Here is a 20,970-nt window from a genome sequence, read left to right on the forward strand (position 1 = left end):
GCTCAGAGAATGAGGGACTAGATTACTTCCTGGGATGGCAGCAGAGTTCAACAGATATTAGAAGGCCAGGGTAACTGCTGAAGTGCCTTTTTCCTCCCCTTTCAAGAGCTGTGATTTACATTATCGATGGAACATTTTTGTTTCTTCTGAAGGTATGTCTACCCTGCGGAGAGTTTATCACCATAGTTGCGTTGCCATAGTTACGCCAGCAGAACCCTGTAGTGTAGACACACAGCAGGGAAGGGGTTTACCTGTTGGTGTAGAAACCCCCCCCAAATGCAACGGTAGCTTGTTGGGGTTAGGTCAACATAGTTGTTGGTCAGGGATGTTTTTTCCTGATTGATGTGAAAAAACCATATGGGGCACATGACTTATGAGGAGAGGCTGAGGGAACCTTATTTAGTCTGCAGAAGAGAAGAGTGAGGGGGGATTTGATAGCAGCCTTCAACTACCTGAAAGGGGGGTTTCAAAGAGGATGGTGCTTGGCTGTTCTCAGTGGTGGCAGATAACAGAACAAGGAGCAATTGAATCATAGAATCATAGAATATCATGGTTGGAAGGGACCCTTCCAACCATGATATTGGAGGTCATCTAGTCCAACCCCCTGCTCAAAGCTCAGTGCTCTCAAGTTGCAGTAGGGGAGGTCTAGGCTGGATATTAGGAAACACTATTTCACTAGGAGGGTGGTGAAGCACTGGAATGGGTTACCCAGGGAGGTGGTGGAATCTCCTTCCTGAGAGGTTTTTAAGGTCAGGCTTGACAAAGCCCTGGCTGGGATGATTTAGTTGGGGTTGGTCCTGCTTTGAGCAGAGGGCTGGACTAGATACCTCCTGAGATCCCTTCCAACCCTGATATTCTATGATTCTGTGTAAGTATGTCCACCTAGCTTTTAAGTGTAGGCCAGGCTGTCTTAACAGTGATGGATAATGCTCAGTTTGTATAAAAAAGGGGCATTCTACCTCCTCCTCCTACTTTAACTCTCTGATTTGTATCTATTTATTGTTACCCTTATTTACACATCTGATAATGCAGATGAAGGGAGAATGGACATATTTAGCACCATTAATCCTCCACTGTATCTATCTCACCTTCCTACTTACATGATCCCCCTTATTGTAGTATCTGAAGTCCTCAGATAATCAGAGATCTGCTTCAGAAGCCAGCTGTGTTTGTGTAATGAAAACCAGTTAAAAATTTAAACAGCTATTTACAACCCTACTGTTTTAATTCTTTTCAGACAAAAATTTTCTTTTTGCTTCTCATCTAGAGCCGCTGCTGCAGCACCCTTAAATTCCAGAAGACTATGCTGGAAAAAGACCTGTGATATTAGATGGTTTAGTCTATCCCCATTGCCACTTTCTCATCTAGGGCAGGGTAGTTCCCAGCTACATATTCCCAAGTGTTATGTACAGTCTTCTTTTAAGTGACCCAGCTGTGGGGAAAGGGGATTTCCACTTTTTCCATTGTTATAATTGCTAAAATAATATTAACTAATAGTAAGTTCTTAAGACTGTGGCACACAATTCACATAAGTCATGCTCTGTTTTTGTGTTTTCTTTGCTGTTATTGCTGATAACTTCTAGCCCTTATAAAATAATGGAACAAATAGTAAGAGAGAGAAATAACTTAGATATATAGAGCTAGTTATCTTTACCCTTTTTTATGATATGCTACGCTAAGTGGAGGGCATCCAGTGAGTTGCACTGGCTAATGAGAGAGAATGTTTGGGCACATTCATTATGTAAAAATCTATATGATAAAGAATATCAGTCTAACCACCTACATGTTTGATGTTTTGTGGATCCAGGTCATTAATTGAGTTTAGTGGAACCAGGATTTGGTCCTTAGATTTTATTTTTATTTAGCAAAAATTTCTAATCTGGAGACTTTCATATGTGTAAATTATGAAGGGGGAAAGTAACTTTTTTGGCTGTTTTTAAGCATTCATAGCTGCAAACATTATTGGTCTGTAGACATGCGGACTCACCCCTATGGCCCCTCCTGCTGGTCTTTCAGGGAATTAGCTTGATTCAGCCCCGGAGCACCCTCTGCAGGCTGGTGATCCTCCTGTCCTCTGGCCCCGTGTCCCTCCCAGGACCCGGTGCCCTTTTACATGGGGTGCTGCCCCCTGGCAGTAACCCCTTTCCTCTCAGGGTCTCCCCTCCCCGGGAAACCCCCACTCTGTATCCCAACCTTGCCCTAGTATACGGCTACTGCCAATCATCATCTAGCCCCACGCCCTGGGGCACACTGCAATATCAGCTTACTCATCACTGGCCAGGAGGGTTTGGACCTGCTGCCTTGGCCTACCTCTGGGCTGCCCTCTGCAACCCCTGGTACCTGTTAGCCCAATGCTAGGCCGCAGCCTGGGGCTTTCCAGGCTGGAGCTCCCCAGCTCCTCTGCCTTTCCCCAGCCCTGCTTCACTCAGGTACCTTGTCTCTAGCTCCCAGCAGCCAGGCCCTTCTCCCTCTACAGACAGAAAGAGACTCCTGCATTTAGCTTCCCTGGCCTTCTTATAAGGCCCTGTTGCTCAGTTTCGGGAGTGGCCCCAGCTGCAGCCACTTCCCCCAGTCAGCCAGGGTTTTACCTTGCCCAGCCCCAGCCCTCTGCAGGGCTTTTCCAACCCCTCCAGGGCCAGAGCGGGTGCTCACCCCACTACATAGTCATAACATTTTCTTAACTCCCTGTATAGCTGCACCCCTCACCCTTAGTTCTGAGGAAATTTTCTAAGACTTGACTTTAAAGTGCTACAGGTTGGTGATGAGGATGGAAACGCAAACAAAACCTCAGTAGTAATTATTGGAGCCTTTCTATATGGAATTCTCAGCTCATGTGGTTTTTTTGTTTGTTTTCTTTTGTTTTTTTACACCTCTCAAAACACTTTCCATTCATTTAATGGAAAGTAGCTGACTTTTGTCTCCAGAACGCAAATGATTTTTTTTCCCCCCCAGTTCTTGGCCCCCAAAGAAAAACCAGCTGAAGCTCCATCAGTGGCTGGTGAAGGTGGTGACGTGGATGATTTAGTAAGTATCGTGAAGACATGATATGGCTTTATGATTAAAGTAGTTGGATTGTTTCAGTGAAAGGGAGAAGCTTTTAAAAGCAACAGGGGCGAGGACTTGCCATGGACTTATGCCCTAGAAAGCACCTAAAGAATTAAGGCACAAAGGAACCCCCATGAAATACTTAGGGTAGGTCCATACTTACCCGCCGGGTCGACGCGGAGAGTTCGACTTCTCGGAGTTCGAACTATCGCGTCTAATCTAGACGCGATAGTTTGAACTCCGGATGCGCTCCCGTCGACTCCGGAACTCCACCACCGCGAACGGCGGTGGCGGAGTCGACGGGGGAGCCGCGGACTTCGATCCCGTGGCGTCAGGACGGGTAAGTCAGTTGAACTAAGGTAGTTCGACTTCAGCTACGCTATTCACGTAGCTGAAGTCGCGTACCTTAGTTCGACCCCCCCCGCCCCCCCAGTGTAGACCAGGCCTTAGTTGCTATTGTAAATGTAACCAGAGACGTAGTTTCATAATGGCAGGCACTGGGCTGTGTTGTTACACTTTTGTGCTGTTTACATAGATTAATCCTCTCCTTTCCAGTGTTTTTTTTTTTTTAAAGTGTCAATCAGGCTACTCGTTTGATACATTAAATTATAACAATTTCCTAACAACGCTTCGGAAAGCCTGAGCTGCAGATCAGCTATTTGTGTGGGTTGAAAAATAAAAACCATTAAGAAAAACATATTTTAATCTGCTCAATTAACCTAGTACAGACAGGCTTGTGGAAATTCAAGCATTTAATGGGTTTATTATGTATAAACAATTTAGCCTTTTTTTTTTCTTTTTCATGCTGAGTCATTACAAATGAAACATATCTGCAAGGCTTCAGCCAATAATCCATCCAGTCTTAGAACTTTCATGGCTGGAAGCTTTCTTCATTTGTGCTGTGCAGAGTAGCTTAAAAAATCTATAAATTACATTTGTGACTTTGGGGTAATACAGTTTTGGCTGATTCTCTGCTCAGTCATGAAGACATATAGAGTACAAGTATTCTACAGACCTTTCATATTTTGTCATAAAGTGTGTATCCAAGTTCGTTAGGACATACATACTTGGTTTTCTGATTGCCATCCCTACCGAACCGGTGAGAGCAAAAACTTGAAGCCAGTGCCTCTTATTCCAAATTTATCATTTTCTTTTGCAGCTGGACATGATGTAAGTGGCTGGACAATATCTGAGGACTTCTGAAGAACTCTGTTGCAGGGGGCATAAAATAGCCATTGAAGAGAAGATAGATCATCCATTCTTCTATTGGTAGAAGTTTCTTGAGAGAGAACAGCAGTTTCAAAGGCACTTCTATTTGGTATAAACCTCAGAGCTGAATCAACTGCAATTAGTACAAGACTTAATGTAGATTATTTCAATCTTCTGTACATTTTTCTGTAGTAAATCTTTTTTCTAAAAAGAAGTTGTTTCACACTCAATATTGTAATGTTGCTATATTTCAGATTCCAGCTAAACACCACTAATTTTAGTGAGGCCCAGTGTTAGTGTCTTACATCATTGGTGTATTGTTTGGAGAGAATGAAGTATGGAAGTCGGTGTGAGATCTCAAGATAATATAGAGGAACTTTTAGTAAGAGTAAATCAGTAGCTTCCTAATTCTAAAGGAAGAAAGACATTACTTTTCATGGTCTCTGTCAAATCAGGAAAGGGAAAACAAGTAGGTATTTTGGGCTAAAAAGAGTAACTTAAAAAATGTCCAGTCCACGGATTCATAATGTATTCACTCAAAATATAAAACTGAATCTACAGTACATAGCAAAACATTTCCATCATGTTGATTTGTCACAGTATATCCAAATCAGTGATTATTCTCTTGTTTTTCTTGTTTGGATCCTCTCCAGCACGAGACAGTAACAGCGTTGTTTAGAAGTCATCTTTCATTTTACTCTTCAGTCTCTTCCCTTTTCAGTGGGTACCATCACCATTGACCTGTTATGTTCTCTCTTGTTCTAATGTACTTGATGGCTTCATTCTCTGCTTGATGCACCTTCAGGTCCTCCACAGACTTTAACTGCTGCATTTATTTTAGCTATCTCAATGTTAACACAATGAATGAGTCAGTTGTTCCTCTCTTGTGCATTGCAGCTAATTGCTAACAAGCTGCAGAGGAATCTTTTAAAGTTTAAAAAATTAAAAGTACTCAGCACAGATGATTATGGTTCTTCAAAAGACATATTGATACGCACAGTGCTTGCCACAAGCAACCAGAAGAAAGTAAGTGGTTCAGTTAGGATTGAGAAGATACCTGAATTCTGCTTGGAACCAGTTACTTGGTCATGATGTCCTATGATAGACTTATACTGCAAACATTAGTTTGTTAACGCCTTATTCCTCGTTAAAACTGGGTCATCTCATTATTGTTAACATAAGCATACTATTTGGAAGGGAGCTGAGACGACAGTAATCTGTAAAACCTGGGCTGTGCTTAAAATGAGCTTTGGTTTGGAATGTCTGCCTTTCTTAAAGAGTGAGTCCAGGTTCAGGTAACACAAGTGTCTCCTCTCCCTTCCTGGCCATGTAGGAATAGTCTCATTGCCCCACATTTGGGTCACACGTGGAAGATGGCCACCCACACTGAGTTCAGAATGAGTTCTGTGAACATTCTTTGGAGTTGGTTCCCCTGGGGCTGATTGTCAGCAAACAGACTGTTGTCCAAATCACCAGAGCCTTAGTGTCCCCCAGAATATTTTTTCATAATTTTAAATAATATAGATCTGGCTACAAATCCATTCTCTTGAGTGTCTTTTGATGTCAAATTTCCATGTTGTCGCTGGCCGGTTTTTCGTTTTCTTATTTAAAAAAATTGGTTAATACAATATTTCAAGGGCTTTTTTTTTCAACCCATTTTGGCAGTCTTTGGAGCCATATTGGCTAAAATCAGTTCATGATAGACTGTTTCCTACCTTTTTGGAAGAGATATAAATGAATGTTGGGATGGCCCCTTAAGACTGGAGGTTGTCCAATAAAGGTGGTTTCTTATACAGTTTTCATTGTAAACAAAGCTAGCTCTGAACATGAAAAGCCCTGTATAAAGGTCAAGTGTGATTCCGTTGTCTGTGTTTTGCAAACATAAATACCCACAACACCCCCATGAGGTAGGTATCCCTGTTTTACAGAGATATTTAAGGGTCTTGGCCAGGCCCACAGGGGGATTTAGAAGTAATTCTGTGAGCCAGGATTAAAAACAAACAGTGAACGTACATAAGTCAATATGATGGTATCCCGCAGGATATCCTGCTGCTTACACAGTACATTTATACTCAGTGTTGCTAGATCTGAAGAAGGTGAACAAGGATTTAAAGGATTTAAGGAAGGCATTAAATGAAACAAAATGGACTCCTAAGAAGTACCTGAGACTCTTTCGTTCATTCTAACCCTCCCATCATTACAATCGTAATAGTTCAAGATTGAAGTTTGAAATGGTCTGTTGTAAATAGGATGAAATTCAATAAGGGCAAATGCAAAATATTCCTCTTAGGAAGGAACAATCAGTTGCACACATACAGAATGGGAAATGACTGCCTAGGAAGGAGTACTGCAGAAAAGGATCTGGTGGTCATAGTGGATCACAAGCTAAATATAAGTGAACAGTATAACACTGTTGCAAAAAAAGTAAACATCGTTTTGGGATGTATTAGGAGGAGTGTTGTAAGCAAAACACGAGAAGTCATTCTTCCACTCTACTCTGCACTGATTAGGCCTCAGCTGGAGTATTGTGTCCAGTTCTGGGTGCCACATTTCAGGAAAGATGTGGACAAATTGGAGAACGTCCAGAGAAGAGCAACAAAAATGATTAAAGGTCTAGAAAACATAACCTATGAGGGAAGATTGAAAGAATTTGGTTTGTTTAGTCTGGAGAAGACAAGAGTGAGGGGGAACATGATAACAGTTTTCAAGTACAGTAGAACCCCAGAGTTATGAACCCCTCAGGAGTGGAGGTTTTTCATAACTCTGAAATATTCATAACTTTGATCTGAACGTTATGGTTCTTTCAAATGTTTATAACTGAACATTGACTTAATACAGCTTTGAAACTTTAGTATGTATAAGAAAAATGCTGCTTTTAGCCATCTTAATTTAAATGAAACAAGCACAGAAGTAGTTTCCTTACCTTGTCAAATCTTTATTTTTAAACTTTCCCTTTATTTTTTTAGTAGTTTACAGTTCACAGAGTACTGTGCATTTTTGTCTCTGCTGCTGCATGATTGTATACTTCTGGTTCCAAATGAGGTGTGTGGTTGACTGGTCAGTTTGTAACTCTGGTGTTTGCAACTCTGAGGTTCTACTGTACATAAAAGGTTGTTATAAGGAGGAGGGAGAAAAATTGTTCATTTTAACCTCTGAGGACAGGACAAGAAGCAATGGGCTAAAATTGCAGCAAGGGCGGTTTAGGTTGGACATTAGGAAAAACTTTGTAACTGTCAGGGTGGTTAAGCACTGGAATAAATTGCCTAAGGAGGTTGTGGAATCTTCATCATTGGAAATTTTTAAGAGCAGGTTAGACAAACACCTGTCAGGGATGGTCTAGATAATTCTTAGTCCCTCCATAGAAGACATATCATAGAGTCATAGTACTGCAAAGCTCTTCTGCTAATAATATGGGAAGAACTAACTTTTTTCTGTCTCTGAGTGTTGAAATCTTCCTGACCATAGAGCAGAATACTAAATTTTACCACTTTTCTCTTGGTGCTGGAGATCCCATTACTGTTCCAAACAAGTCAATGGGAATACTACGTTCGTTGCAGTGACTTTTGTAGGAACGTACACCTTTGGTATGGGATGAAGTGGTATAAAACTTGTAGAGATGGGGAGATTACCAGCATTTTATATAAGTGCCTGGAGTTTCTACTTAAGATTGTCACCTTTTGGGGCAAGAACTTCTTTTTTGTTCTGTATTTGTACAGTGCCTAGCGCAATGGGGTTTTGGTCTATGACTGGTACTCCTAGGTGCTGCTGTGGCACAAATAACGTATGGGAGGGGAGAAATTCTCTTCTGCTGTCAGCCGGTCATAATCCTGAAGCATGAAGATTGCTAGCTATTGTATATTTTGTTATAAGCACATTAACCTAGCTAGCATAACTGCAGATGTACTAAGTGGCTGATCTTCTTCAGCTAAAATAAGCAGTTATTCATACCTGTTAGTTTATTCCAGAAGAAAACTCATTTTTTCACTGAGGTCTTGGCCTCTATACCCCTTCCCTCCAATCTTCATTCTGCTCCCATTTCTCTCACTTGTACTGCAGCACAGTGCAGACAGACGCTGGAATGATGTATATCCGTAGTGGTGGGAACACATGCCATGAAAAGCACCCTGTATGCCCCCTGATCCCATCCCAAATTCTTTGATGAACAAATCACCAAGAAAAGTGCCTTCATTGGAAGGATGACCATAAGCAAGTATGGCATTGACTGCTGCAGAAGAGCATAGTGGGCTTTATAGGTTGTGCGGAATATGTACATAGCATTTTAGAGCACTGTTGAGTAGGCAGAGTGGTCCCATGAAGCATGCCTGCCAGCCAGCCTTGAGAAGAGCATGTTAAAGTTGTAGGCAGTTTGAGTGATTTGGGGCTTTTAGTTATCAAAGCTGAAAGCTTCAGCAGCCTAGGTTGCCTCATGCTAAAGAAAACTACCTTGGCTTTTCTAGTTCTTTCATGCAACAACAACAAAAACAGAGCAACTACATTAAATATGAAGCAAAATTGAAATCAAAACTGGAGAGGAAAAACATTAGGCTGAAAGATTGTACATCCTAACAGAAGCTAGAGTTCTCAAAACCTGAAATGCTGGATGTTAAAATTAGCTTTTGAGCATGTTCTGGTTTAATCCTGTATGTTTGAGTGGTTATATTTTTCTATGCGGCAAATTCTGATGGGTTTTGTGGTTGTTACAGTTTTGAAATACTGTTTGCAGTTATGAAAATAAAAGATTAGGCAGGTATTGGAAAATATCTTCATTCAGATGGTTTTCTCAGGCCAAGTGAATTCTTAAACACCTTTCATCACAGAAGTACATTCTGTGAACAAATGGCTCCTCCTTCATCCGTCAGACCTGCTCCCTGTGCATATTCACAGTTATATCTGTTCACTTGAGTCACTAAGGTAAGTTTTATTGGTTTTTACCCCTGCTAGTCCTGCTGAGCCAACACAGCTAAAAGAGGTTGGAACAGAACATACAGTTCTCTTGATACACAAGAGGGAATAGAATCTAGTCCAATCCCAGTTGCCAAACACATGTTGAAATCATACTTTGATGACATTGTGGTTGCCTAGGTACCACTGAGAGCTTCATTTGGCCTGTAGAACCTTTATTATTTTTATAATGCACAAGAAAGAAAGGAACCCAGCTCATCTGCTGCCACTACAGCATACCAGTTCTTCACCATGATGGACTGGGGCAGGGGGGAGTCCTGGGCGAGAGGTGGAGCACTGTCTTCTGCTCAAGGAGGGCTGCAGCCAGTCTTCTCCCCATAAAGCAGCAATGCTGCTGTAGTCAGTTAGCATCCTCCAGCCCAGATTTTTCCACATGTCCTATTGATTAAGTCCTTGCACTCCTGGAGGCTATGCAGACGAGCCATCTCCTGCAGCTCTCCTGCCTGCCTGCTGCTCTCCTGCCTGCCTCTCCACCAACAGGCAACTGTCACACTAGGTGGTTCCCCCTGCCTGGCTTTCATCGGCAGGGACATGCAGGCAGCAATCCCAGCAAGTCAAGACCAGGTCCAGAGTCAGGACACCTGTTTGGCAGGGGGACCCCAGGGGTGCAGGCAGAGGAAGAATTAGCAGTAGTGCTCGTGACATGCCATTTTCCTTCCATTGTGAGTTCTTCCTTTTCAAGCACCCCCTGTAGTAGAGAGAGAAGGAGCCTGGAACACGGCCTGGTGCAAGATTTGAGGCCTGAACCAAAGGCTGTGAACCAGAGTAGACCTGGCCTTGGCAAAATAACAAACAACTAGATATTTATGTAAATACATTTCAGAAGGCTAGTACAGATACACCCCAGTCTAGTACAAGATAAGATGGTTTGACAGAACAATGAATAGGGATGTTGTGTCAGAGATATCAGGAACAAGGGGAGGTAGCAAACATGTCATGAAACACATAAGGTGGTACGTAAGTTGTTTATCCCAGTAGTTTGTCTCAGTCAATAAATGACGGAGTACCTCGCCTTAATCCTCTGTGCGGCCGAGGGGACAGCAGAAATTCCTGCTCCTAACTGAGCCATTCCTTGCCACTCGTGTTAGTGTACCTGTAGCTCCTATGGGATGATAGTACTGTGCCTTGAGGGCAATAAACTTGGCCAAGTGCCTTTGTCTCCGAACCGTGCCTGTAGTATTTATCACTAACATCAGGGTCTGCTGAATTAGCAGGCTGCATTATCTGCTGTTAGTACTGATAACACTGGAGCTCCAAGGACAGAAGCACTGAGCAGCCTGAACAGCGTTAGCAAGACAGCAACATTCCAACCTTCGACACTTAACAACACTTGCAAGTTAAGGAAAAGAAAAAACACAACCCCTCCCCCCTCCCTGCAAAACACGCAACCCAACCTTCCTGCCTTCCTCTGCTGAGGAACTCAGTTGATAATTCCCTTAGTCTCCCAGCTGCCTTCGTCTCACCAACCACACGTCTAACCAGCCACTGGGAGCCTTGCATGCTTTTGAAAGCCTGGGCCCCACACACAGCTGGAAAGGACAACCCAACCCTTCTCACTCAGCCACGTCTAATCACTGGCTTATCCAATCAAAAACGATGCTGCTCACACTACAAAGAGCCCTGCTAGAAAATCGGCGCTAACTCAACCTAGTCCGGACAGCAACTAAGCTTCATTTCAAAACATAGCATCCTGCAATGAGCCCAGAGCCCTACCAAACACAAAGGCAAATTCCCAGCAGATACTCACCAGGTGGCTAACTGAAAGTCAATGCAGTTGCACTAGGGATGAATTTGGGCCCGTCTTTACCTAAAAACCTACACAGAAGGCATGCCAGCTTCTACATGGTAGTATGAGGGTGCAGCTCAGGTGTAGAGGGAAATACTCTATGTCAATAGCAAGATGTCAGGAGCAACTGTCCACATCTCTGGAGATGCACATTAGCTTTCTCCCAGCTCTCTTTCCATGCTAACATCCCGGGCTCTGGTAAGTGACTATCTTAATATTAGATCTGGATGGATTTTATAAAGGTGCCCAGCTCTGAGAAATCCATCCTTTTGGTATTCACCTCCTACCTTCTATCCTGTAAGTATTGGAGACAGCATGGTCGAACGGGTGGGACATTAGACTAAGAGTCAGGAGTAGGGCAAGTTATTTGACTAAGTGCTCCAGTAATAAATATTAATCCACCTCTCTGAGCTTCAGTTTTCCCATCTGTCGAACAGGGACAGTAATACTTACCGCCTTTTATAAACACTGAGATTAAGGATTAAAAGCTACATATCATTGGGCCAATAGAATTTCACAAAACCTTTTAACTGCAATAAATGACAAACATGATTTCCAAATTCTGGTAAGCTCTGAGCACAAGAGGCCTCTGGAATACAAAAAGTTTACTAGCTTTCATTAGTTTTACCTTTCGGCTTGGGGCGCTTTTGTTTTCCTCCTTGGGGAGTTTAACAAAATACATAGTTCAGAGCACAGAAAAATATACTTTCAATCATTTAATTTTTTGCGGGGGGAGATATAATTCTTAGGTCCCCTCTTTGTGTCAATGCAGTCAGTGCTCCCTGTTTTCACAGCAGAACGTTGCATTCCTCCTTTTAACTTGCTGATTCCGCTGCAGCTTTCTGCATCTAAAATTACTTTGTGTGCCAAGTCAAAGGATTTTTCTTGTTTACCCTCCCCCCCACCCTCCCCTTTCACTTTCTTCTTATTACCAGCTATTATTTCCATCAAATAACTCATTTCTCTCTCCTCTGAGAGGGAGTGGATGCTGCAGCTTTCAAAACATCTCAGAGAATAAGCAGAAATTTCTCCAGCATGGAGCATAACAAGAAAACGTTTTCTATCGGATGCTGTCTATGGCCAGGAATAAAGAGATCCCAAATCTTTGGGAAGGCGACTGTGCTGCATTCTTCAAGCCCTAGCCAAGTAATATTTTTGCTTGCAGCATATGGATCAGAAATATCTCAGGTAACATGTCTGACGAAGTTGAGCTCTCACCAGTTTAATAAAAACATGTAGCCAAATGATCAGTGTTAGCTTCTAATAGGGTGAAATGTATCCCTGGTGCAAAGGACCAGCATAAGCCCTCTGCCTCACCTAAGCTTTGTGGCTGTGGGCAAAGCAGCCAGACCGGGGCAGCCGACCCGTGGACAAAAAAAGGGTCTTTCAACTGGCCCGTTTGGCCAGCATGGAAGGCCATGAGATGGGTGGGTTAGGGAAAGGCCAAATGATTCATGTAGTGGCCCCAACACCCCAGGCCAAAGGGATTTAGAGGGATTTCATCTCTTCTGCACTCCCAAACATTCAGACTGATGGGAGAGGAGCAGTTTCACCATTAAGGGATAAGAGATTGCACAGCACAGGTAAGATAAAGAATAACACAGTCATATTGTCAGCAGTTTGGGATATAATTCTTTCATCCTGGAGGCCTCCAGTATTGTGTGTGTCCTTTTAAAGGGTGTTCCCAATGCTAGTTGTTTGTTTGTACAATGGGACCCTGAGCCCTGGTCTGGATTGTTAGGAACTATAACTGCAATAGAAATAAGAAGAATTTGGCGTCTCTCCGTTTTTGGTGCCCAACTTGAGCCACCTTGAACCTAGTTTTCAGCGGTGGGTGCACAGCAGCTAACAAAACCCCATCTCATCCTGGGCACCAAGCATCAGTGCATGACGTGCTCTTTGAAGCAGGGACCTGGCCCTTCTATTTTTGCTGAGACGACATAGCTTTCCCTTACTGTGAAAACCTTGTCTAGAACCTTGAGATGCTCGCTGTTAATCCTTTGCCTTGATGAAAATTAACCATTTAATCTTACTCTTTGTTTTGTGTCTCCTAGACAGATTTTGATCTGAGACAATACTTAGCTTCTTTTGTAGCCTCTTGTGCAGAACCTTGTGGAAGGTCTTTTGAAAGTCTGCATAAATGATGTCAATTCATTCTCCTTTGTCCACTACTTTATTGACAGGTGAAAAGAATTCTAAGAGATTAGCGAGTCACGATTTTCCTGTGCAGAAACTGTGCTGGTTCGATCCTATCCTATCATGATCTTCCTGGTATTTTGTTGTTTTGTTTTTAATGATCTATTCCACCAGTTTGCCAGGTACAGGTATAATATTCCCTGGTCTATAATTCCCCAGATTACCCCCTAAACCTTTTTTAAATATAGGTATAATAACATTTGCTACCCTCCAATCATCTGGAACTGTTTTTAAACAGCATAGATCCAGAATTACCTCCATGGTATGACTAATTTTGGTCATGTGACTGTGTATGTGTGTAGCTGTGTATATATAACCTTAACCCCAGACCTTTCATGAACTTTCCAGTCATGGTCTAAAAGCTAAGCAGCTCCTTCATTTCTTATCTCTTCATGGATGGATGGGCTGCAGTTTATAAGTAGTATAGGGTATATGTATAGGGAAATTTATCAAGGTTAACAACAAACAGCAGATAAATCATACCAGCCACAGAGGCGAGGGAGGAAAGGAGGCAGGAGATTTTAGGGAAGAAAACATTTTAAGTGATGTGGCAATTTGCATACGATTGATGCACTTGTCTCTTGCCACATTCGGTCTGTTGAACTACAAGAGCAGGCGATGCTGTCTGTAAATCAGGACTGTGTTTCAATGGGATGCAGCTGTAGGAAACGCAAAATGTACTTATGAAACAGCAAAATCGCCTTGGAATGCATGTGTGTAATATACGAAGGATTTGATCAAATGGCTCCTGGTAGGTTTCTGCTCTAAGCTTCTGATTTTTGCCAGCAAACAAACAAAACTCATGGAGATCTGCATTTTCAAGGACTATGTGCATCAACTATCTGCTTTTTAAAAAAAAAGCTTTATATTGCTATGGTGGCATTATAGCCAGAGATGAGAAGAGAGTGGAAGGTCTAATGGACAGAATCTATAGCCAGGCCTTCAAGGAGGGGAGGAAGGAGGCTGTGTTGTAATCATTTCCATGCCTGGCTTGTCGAGGCCAGGGCCTAGAGAGACCCTGTGTGGTGACACTAGGCAGCAAGGCTATATTTAGTCAGTCTAAAAGCTGCAGAGCCAGAGAACCACAGTGTCCCCGTGTGTGTCCAGCAGCTTCAGTAAAGATTTCCCATTGTACTGCTTATAGGTGAGTCTTTTCTCTTCCCTACCTTGAGAGAGAGACTGCGAAAGTCTAATGGTTAACGTAGAGGACTGGGAAGTCAGGAGATCTGGGTTTTATTCCTGGCTCTGCCAGAGACTCGTCGTGTGCCCTTGGCCACGCACTCAACCTTTGTGCCTCTTTTATCCTCCCATTGCAGATGGGGAAACTTTTCTTTCCTTACAGTGTCTCACAGGGAAGGCAGTCAGTGTAAAAGAGCTTTGAGACACTTGGATGAATTGCCACCATACTGCGTATGTAAGTGCACAAGTTTACTATTAAGGGAGTCATAAAAACTAACTTAAGAAAGGAGCAACATATTTGTGATGCCAGCGGGACTGGAGTAAAACATGGTCGTAAAGGCTTGCGGAGGAGAAGGTGAAATTCCAGCAGTAAGTGTTCCAAAGGCAGCAGCAAAACTTGTGACTAAAAGGGACTGGTGTTCAAAACAGAAAAGATCCAGGAGCTCTGGAAAAAATGCACAATAAATAATTCTACTTAATAATTCTTAAAAGCAAGGAAAGGAGATAGATGATGGTTCTGGAGTCTACACGCACCACCTGGCCTCTTATAATATTGGGAAGCTGACTTAGAAGTACATTGTGGTTGATGAACATCCAAAAAGACCACGTTGGCTTTACACAATGAGCATTCACCTACCATTCTTGGGGACACACTCTGGCATACTTAAAAACCACTCCTGCAGATGGTTACAGAGATACTTTCAGGCGGTGACAAAATCAATGTATAGGAAGAGGGATTTACCCAGCAAGGCAATGTCACCTGAATGGCTTATAGCTTGTCCAGGATAGATTTTTGTCTGCAGGTGGCAGTGACAAAAGCTTGAGAATTAATGGAGAATACACCTCTACCCCGATATAACGCCACCCGATATAACACGAATTCGGATATAACGCAGTAAAGCAGTGCTCCGGAGGGGCGGAGCTGCGTGCTCCGGTGGATCAAAGCAAGTTCGATATAACGCGGTTTCACCTATAACGAGGTAAGATTTTTTGGCTCCCGAGGACAGCGTTATATCGAGGTATAGGTGTAACTCTTATCCATCAGATTGTGTTTAATCCCTAGTAACCTAAGAAGGTAGATCAAAGCACACTAACAAATCGTTAGCGCAAGTCAGCAAGTTCCACACAGTTAGTGCATGGCAAGCTAGAGTGGGTAGATTTACACCCTAGCTTGCCACGACAGAAACGTTCATGTAGACGAGACTTAAGATACGTGATCTGCAGTGAGAAAGCAAAAAGGTTTGGATGACACGAAGAGGATAAAAGTGTTGAGGAATCACCATTCTTGACAACAGGTCTGCATAGATGGAAACATAATAGAAGCACTAGACGTCCATTTACCATGGGGAGCTGGTGCAAATTAATAGACACCAAACCACTACCTATGTATTACAGGAAAGGAGTGTGCTGGAAGGCACAAGGTCAACTTCAGATTCTAGAGAGCTGCGGATACCTCAAGGGAAAGTTATTTTCAAGCACCTTGTTCTCTGGAAAAGAATCACGGAGCAGAGTCTCACAGCAGCACAAGGAGAATTGAAAAGCAGATACTGGCTGCACGGGCAAGCCTGCTTATGTATTTCAAGGAGAGACGTTATGCTGCTGTTTGCCACTTTGAATCTCAATGCTGAGGCATCTTTCATTTCGGATTTGCCCTGTTACTGGATCCATCTAGGCTGGTATCCCGTTTCTGAAAGTGGGCACGTTTTGAAGGTCTGACTCCAGCCCAGATTGAAATTGACCCAAATTTGTCACTAAAACTGGGGGCAAAGTGTCACTGGATTGGATAACTTATTCATAAGGATCCTGTTTCTGGCCACAGAATTTCCATGTGCAGAATGCAGGTTTCTCAAATGGATTTTTTACACTAAAGAGGCATGAACGTGGCTGAAGGGAATTTGTCTGTGAATGTGCATTCCAATTATTAAACTGTTTTTTGGTAGCATTTACCCAGTTCTGGTTATTCCCACCCACTGGCTTTTCAGTGACCTGTGTGCCCTGAGTGAGTTGGTGAGTCAGGTGTCGATAATCCCATTACACAATTGTTGTCACAGCCATCACTCATTTCCCCCTGTGTTTGCAGTCTTTGCACAGAGGCCAACGACTGTGAATGGGATATAGTGACAGAACCCACCCTGTCATGCCTAGAGATGGCTGTTCTGGGTTAGGGTTTGAAACATATTAGTAGGGCAGTGAATGTGGCTGTCCAGGCTACACCTGTTCTGTGTCTGTCAATCCAGCAGCTTTCAACGTGTGCCGTGCACAGAAACGCACACGCGGAGCAAATGGAACTGAGGGAGGGAAGCAGCTGGTTAGACCATACTAATCAGTGACTGATGGAGAAAGTTAGTCCCAGAATGATGTCTGGAGATGAGGAAGGTAAAAGGTGAATGAGTGAGGTCATAACATTTACTAGGAGAGGTGGAGAATAATACAGCATAATAATAATATAGCATTCTTCACCAGTAGATAGCAAAGTGCTTGATAAAGGAGGTCAGGATCATTATCCCCATTTTACAGATGGGGAAACTGAGGCACAGGGAAGGGACATGACTTGTCCAAGGTCCCACAGCAGGCCAATGACATTGCCAAGATTAGAACCTAGTTCTCCTGCCCCCAACATGGAAAATAGGAGCAGATTATATTATATATATATAAATGGAGATATCCTATCTCCTAGAACTGGAAGGAACCTTGCAAGGTCATTGAATCCAGCCCCCTACCTTCACTAGCAGGACCAAGTACTGACTTTGCCCCAGATCCCTAAGTGGCCCCTTCAAGGATTGAACTCACAATCCTGTGGTTTAGCAGGCCAATGCTCAAACCACTGAGCTATCCCCTCCCCCAATGCAGGTTGCGCCTGCGTTAATCAAGCAGATACAGTCAAGCTCTGAGGACCATACTATTGAGCAACAGAAAAGTCCTTGGGTTGCATAGTTTCTTCAGCTTTGCAGAGCGCCCACAGCCTTCAGTTTTAGGCAATATATCTGTCTCAGGAACTATTTTTACCATGGTGCAGTATTTTTCTGCCACTACCCTTGGATCCTGTCATTATTTGTAATATAGTCATAGTGCACGTGCATACACATTTACACTCTCTCCGCACATGCACACAAGTCATGTCCCTTCCCTGTGCCTCAGTTTCCCCATCTGTACAATTTTATAACGTAAAACCTCACTGATCTAGATGCCCAGTAGTTTCTCTCCCCTCACTTCTCAGCAAAGATTACCCAGCTGGGACGGTCGTGCTGTGGTGAGGGCATATTGCTAAGGATTCATAACGTACAAGGATATGGAGTCTCTGATGCGTCAATCTTTTTACAAAACATTTTAGAGAAAACTGTCTAACTGAGCAAAGTGCTCCCAATGACACATTATCCCTGGTTTTAGTGTTCTCATGGTGTCTAAGGGCATGACTGGTATTTGCCCTAATGCTGCTATAAGAACGGCCATACTGGGTCAGATCAATGGTCCATCTAGCCCAGTGTCCTGTCTTCTCACGGTGGCCAGTGCCAGGTGCCCCAGAGGGAATGAACAGAACAGGGAATTATCAAGTGATCCATCCCGTCGCCCATTCCCAGCTTCTGCTACGGAGGGCTGTTAAGTGGCACACCTGTCCCCCAACCCTTCTGTCCAGCCTGTCTCGATTGCTGCTCCAGGTCCAAGGGGGAGAACAGCGTTGGTGGGTCACTGCTTGTCCCTGCAAATAGGTGAGGAGGAGAAGGTTGAAAAGTGACAAGATCTATATACTCTCTCTCCTCCCCACCTCTCTCTCAGCTGAGCCAGTGCAAAGGGGGTCGGGGGATGCAGTCTCAGAAGACTACAGGACTTTACTTCCCACCAAGAGCGTGGGGGAAGTGGGGTTGCAACTGATTCTCTGAGTTTTCCTAGGGCTGTTCTTGAGGCGGTGCAGCCACGTGCTGCCCCTCACACAGGTCTAGACATTATGTCTTAATCTAGCCGTAATTCACAACATTCAGAGACAAGGAAAAGGTGTCCCCCTCATTAACGTGAATGAGCCATGTTTTACTGCAGGGGCGTGTCTGTATGAGGAGAGAAAGTGCAGAAGTGGGTGATACAGAACGTCTTTGTGCACTGCTGTTAGGCCAGTGGCCTGGAGCAGAGCTTTTCTCCGCATTGCGTGTGGCCAGACTTGGTCAATAGCTGATGATAGAGAGGCACAATTTCAATTCACTTTGGGGGGAGCCAGTGGCATGCATAAACTTGAGGGCAGAAATTCCCTGTGTGCGCACACATGTGCATGTGTTTCAAGACGCACTCCCCTCCTTTTGTAGCCCAACATAAAAAAAATGTTGAGGCCTCGGAAATTAATTTCTAAAGCTGTGAAATAGACCCATTATACACTTCCCCCCTGTTCTCCTGCTGCTGTAGCTTTGGCTAAGAAGCAGCGAGTAGTTTGCTCGGTGCTGTCGGCTGAGGGTACTGCTCTGTTCACTGGCACATTGCGAGTTCTGGAGGGTGCTTATTGGCTGGCCAGCTGGCTGTTAACACCCCGAGAGGAAATGCATAATTTATATTTACTAATAGAACCTGGAGATATAGTCCCACTTATCTCCAGCTCAGCAGGCCTTTGGGCACAGAATATGCTTCGGGTACTTTGCCTCTTATGTATGGAATAAATGGCAAAAAGCACTTACATTGGATAATATTTTTTTCCGCAATTTTAAAAGAAAGATAATTCGTTATTCGAAATAGCAGCAGCTTTGGTAATTGGTGTTTGAACAACTCAAGTGTTTCATGCTGAACGTCTCAGGCTGTAAAGTGCATGGCAGGGGCAAATTTCACAGCAATGCGCCATTCTGCATCAGCTGGGCCGCTGTGGAAGTGGGGTGATTCTCCCGAGCCAAGTGCCGAGCTGGCGGTGCCCTCCGGCTCGCTCGCTTTGGTTCCCATCTGCCCTGTTTATCTAGTTTATTTTTTTGTAGGCATTTCTACTGCACCCGTTGGCCCGCAAACACCTAGAGTAATGCTGGTCATTTACAGAGCGCTGTGATCCGTGCAGCAGTTTGAACGTGGAGCTGATAGTCAGCGGGGGGCGGTAGTTAAGGATCGTTAGCTCCGTTTTTTACAGATGGAGAAACTCAGGCAGTTTGTGCTTGTGCTTGGAAACACAGCGCTCATTGGCAGAGATTCTCAAAGGTACCACTCGCTACCATAACAGGTGCAGTCTAAAAACCTAGATTACTTAGATTGTCAGCTCGCTGGGGGCAGGGGCTATCTATTTGGTGTGTGTTTGTACTGCACCTTGCACAGGGGTGTTGGTCCGTGGCTAGGGCTCCCAGGCAGTACAGTAATAACTAGATGGACAATGTGAAGCTTCATAGGGCTTGTTGGTTCGTTGCAAGGAGACATCGCTTTGAAGTATGGTGTGCGGGGACCACATTGACTTTCCCCTTCCTGCTTAGCTGGCTTTCCTGCTGCGCTCTTCTGGCTCACTGGCATGAGCGTTACAGCAGCTGATCACCTCTTAACTTGGCCCAGAGAATCCTGGGCCTCCACACAGCTGCGCTGCCTCATCTCGCTCCTCGCCCGGCAGTCTCCTTCCGTTCCAGTCTTAGCTCCAGCATCCCCTGGTCTTCTGGCCGTGACTCCCCGCTCCTGCCCTCTGTAGTGGCCGGCGGTGCCTCCCGCTGTTCCAGCCGGAGGATTCTTCCAGGCCAAAATGACCCGTTGCAGTGAATGGCAAAGTGGTTTTGTACTTGGCGAATGACCCAAGAGGGCCTCGAATGAGACTCTTCCAGCCCTTTTAACTTGTGACTTGATCAGTATTTCCAGCCTGATCTCTAGAGGTGAGGAGCTGCTGCTGCGCCAAGCCACCTAGCAACCCTCTTTCTTTAGCAGCATGCCTCGCTCTCCAATTGGGTATTGCATCTGTGCCACGTCAATTTGTCCTCCCCTGTGCTAGTACCGCTCGGTTATGCCGTTCCCTCTTGTTCCTCCTGTACAACTAACCTCTGACCTCCTGAGCGTGTGTCACCACGCTGACCTATAATCACCGCTTCCTGAATTTTCTTGTGATCGCTAGCTCCTGAATGTCAGCCTGGCCTACAGGATGATGCACGTGTGACGTGCATTGCGTTGCTGTTATTTAATACTTGACAGTTTTGGTGTTGTACGTGTGCATTTAATTGAATCAGAAACCTCAATAAATAATGGCCTGAGGAGTCTATTTGCCTGGTCTGTTCCGTCTGTTTCCCTTCTCTGTCGTATTTATTACACTGTTTATTTTACCCTCTGGCTTAGTTTTTCCTTTATCAGGAATCTTCAAAAAGAGATTTCAGAAGTATCTGTACATAATTATTAATAACAGAGTCTCCTAAGAGTTCATCATGTTTTACCAGCACAGAACGGCACCAATTCTCCCTCATTAGTGCTCACTTTTCATCCCAGGATTTCCATACACTCTACAAAGGAGAATAAGTGTTGTGTCCCCTACTTTTCAGCTCAATAAACTCAGGCCCAGAGAGGCTAAGGCCTAGAGGTATTTAGGTCTTGCTGCGCTCAGCGTTGCAACGCCTAATTAATTTTGGAGCCTAAATCTCATGTTCAAAAGTGATTTAGGTACTTAGGTGCCT

At 44.0% G+C, this 20,970-nt stretch overlaps 1 protein-coding gene across 2 annotated transcripts in view; it reads left to right on the top strand.

Moving 5' to 3' along the window:
* Positions 1–5,083, top strand: part of XRCC5 (X-ray repair cross complementing 5) — an 84,488-nt gene extending 79,405 nt beyond the window's left edge. For both annotated transcript variants that reach the window (XM_039495162.1, XM_039495163.1), the window contains 2 exons: positions 2,953–3,024; positions 4,205–5,083. In XM_039495162.1, coding sequence (XP_039351096.1) covers positions 2,953–3,024; positions 4,205–4,219 — 87 coding nt within the window. In that variant the 3' untranslated portion in view covers positions 4,220–5,083. The remainder of the gene's footprint in view (positions 1–2,952; positions 3,025–4,204) is intronic.
* Positions 5,084–20,970: the final 15,887 nt, after the last annotated feature.

Source organism: Mauremys reevesii, linkage group 11 (genome assembly GCF_016161935.1).
Source record: "Mauremys reevesii isolate NIE-2019 linkage group 11, ASM1616193v1, whole genome shotgun sequence".
Lineage (NCBI taxonomy): Eukaryota > Metazoa > Chordata > Testudines > Geoemydidae > Mauremys > Mauremys reevesii.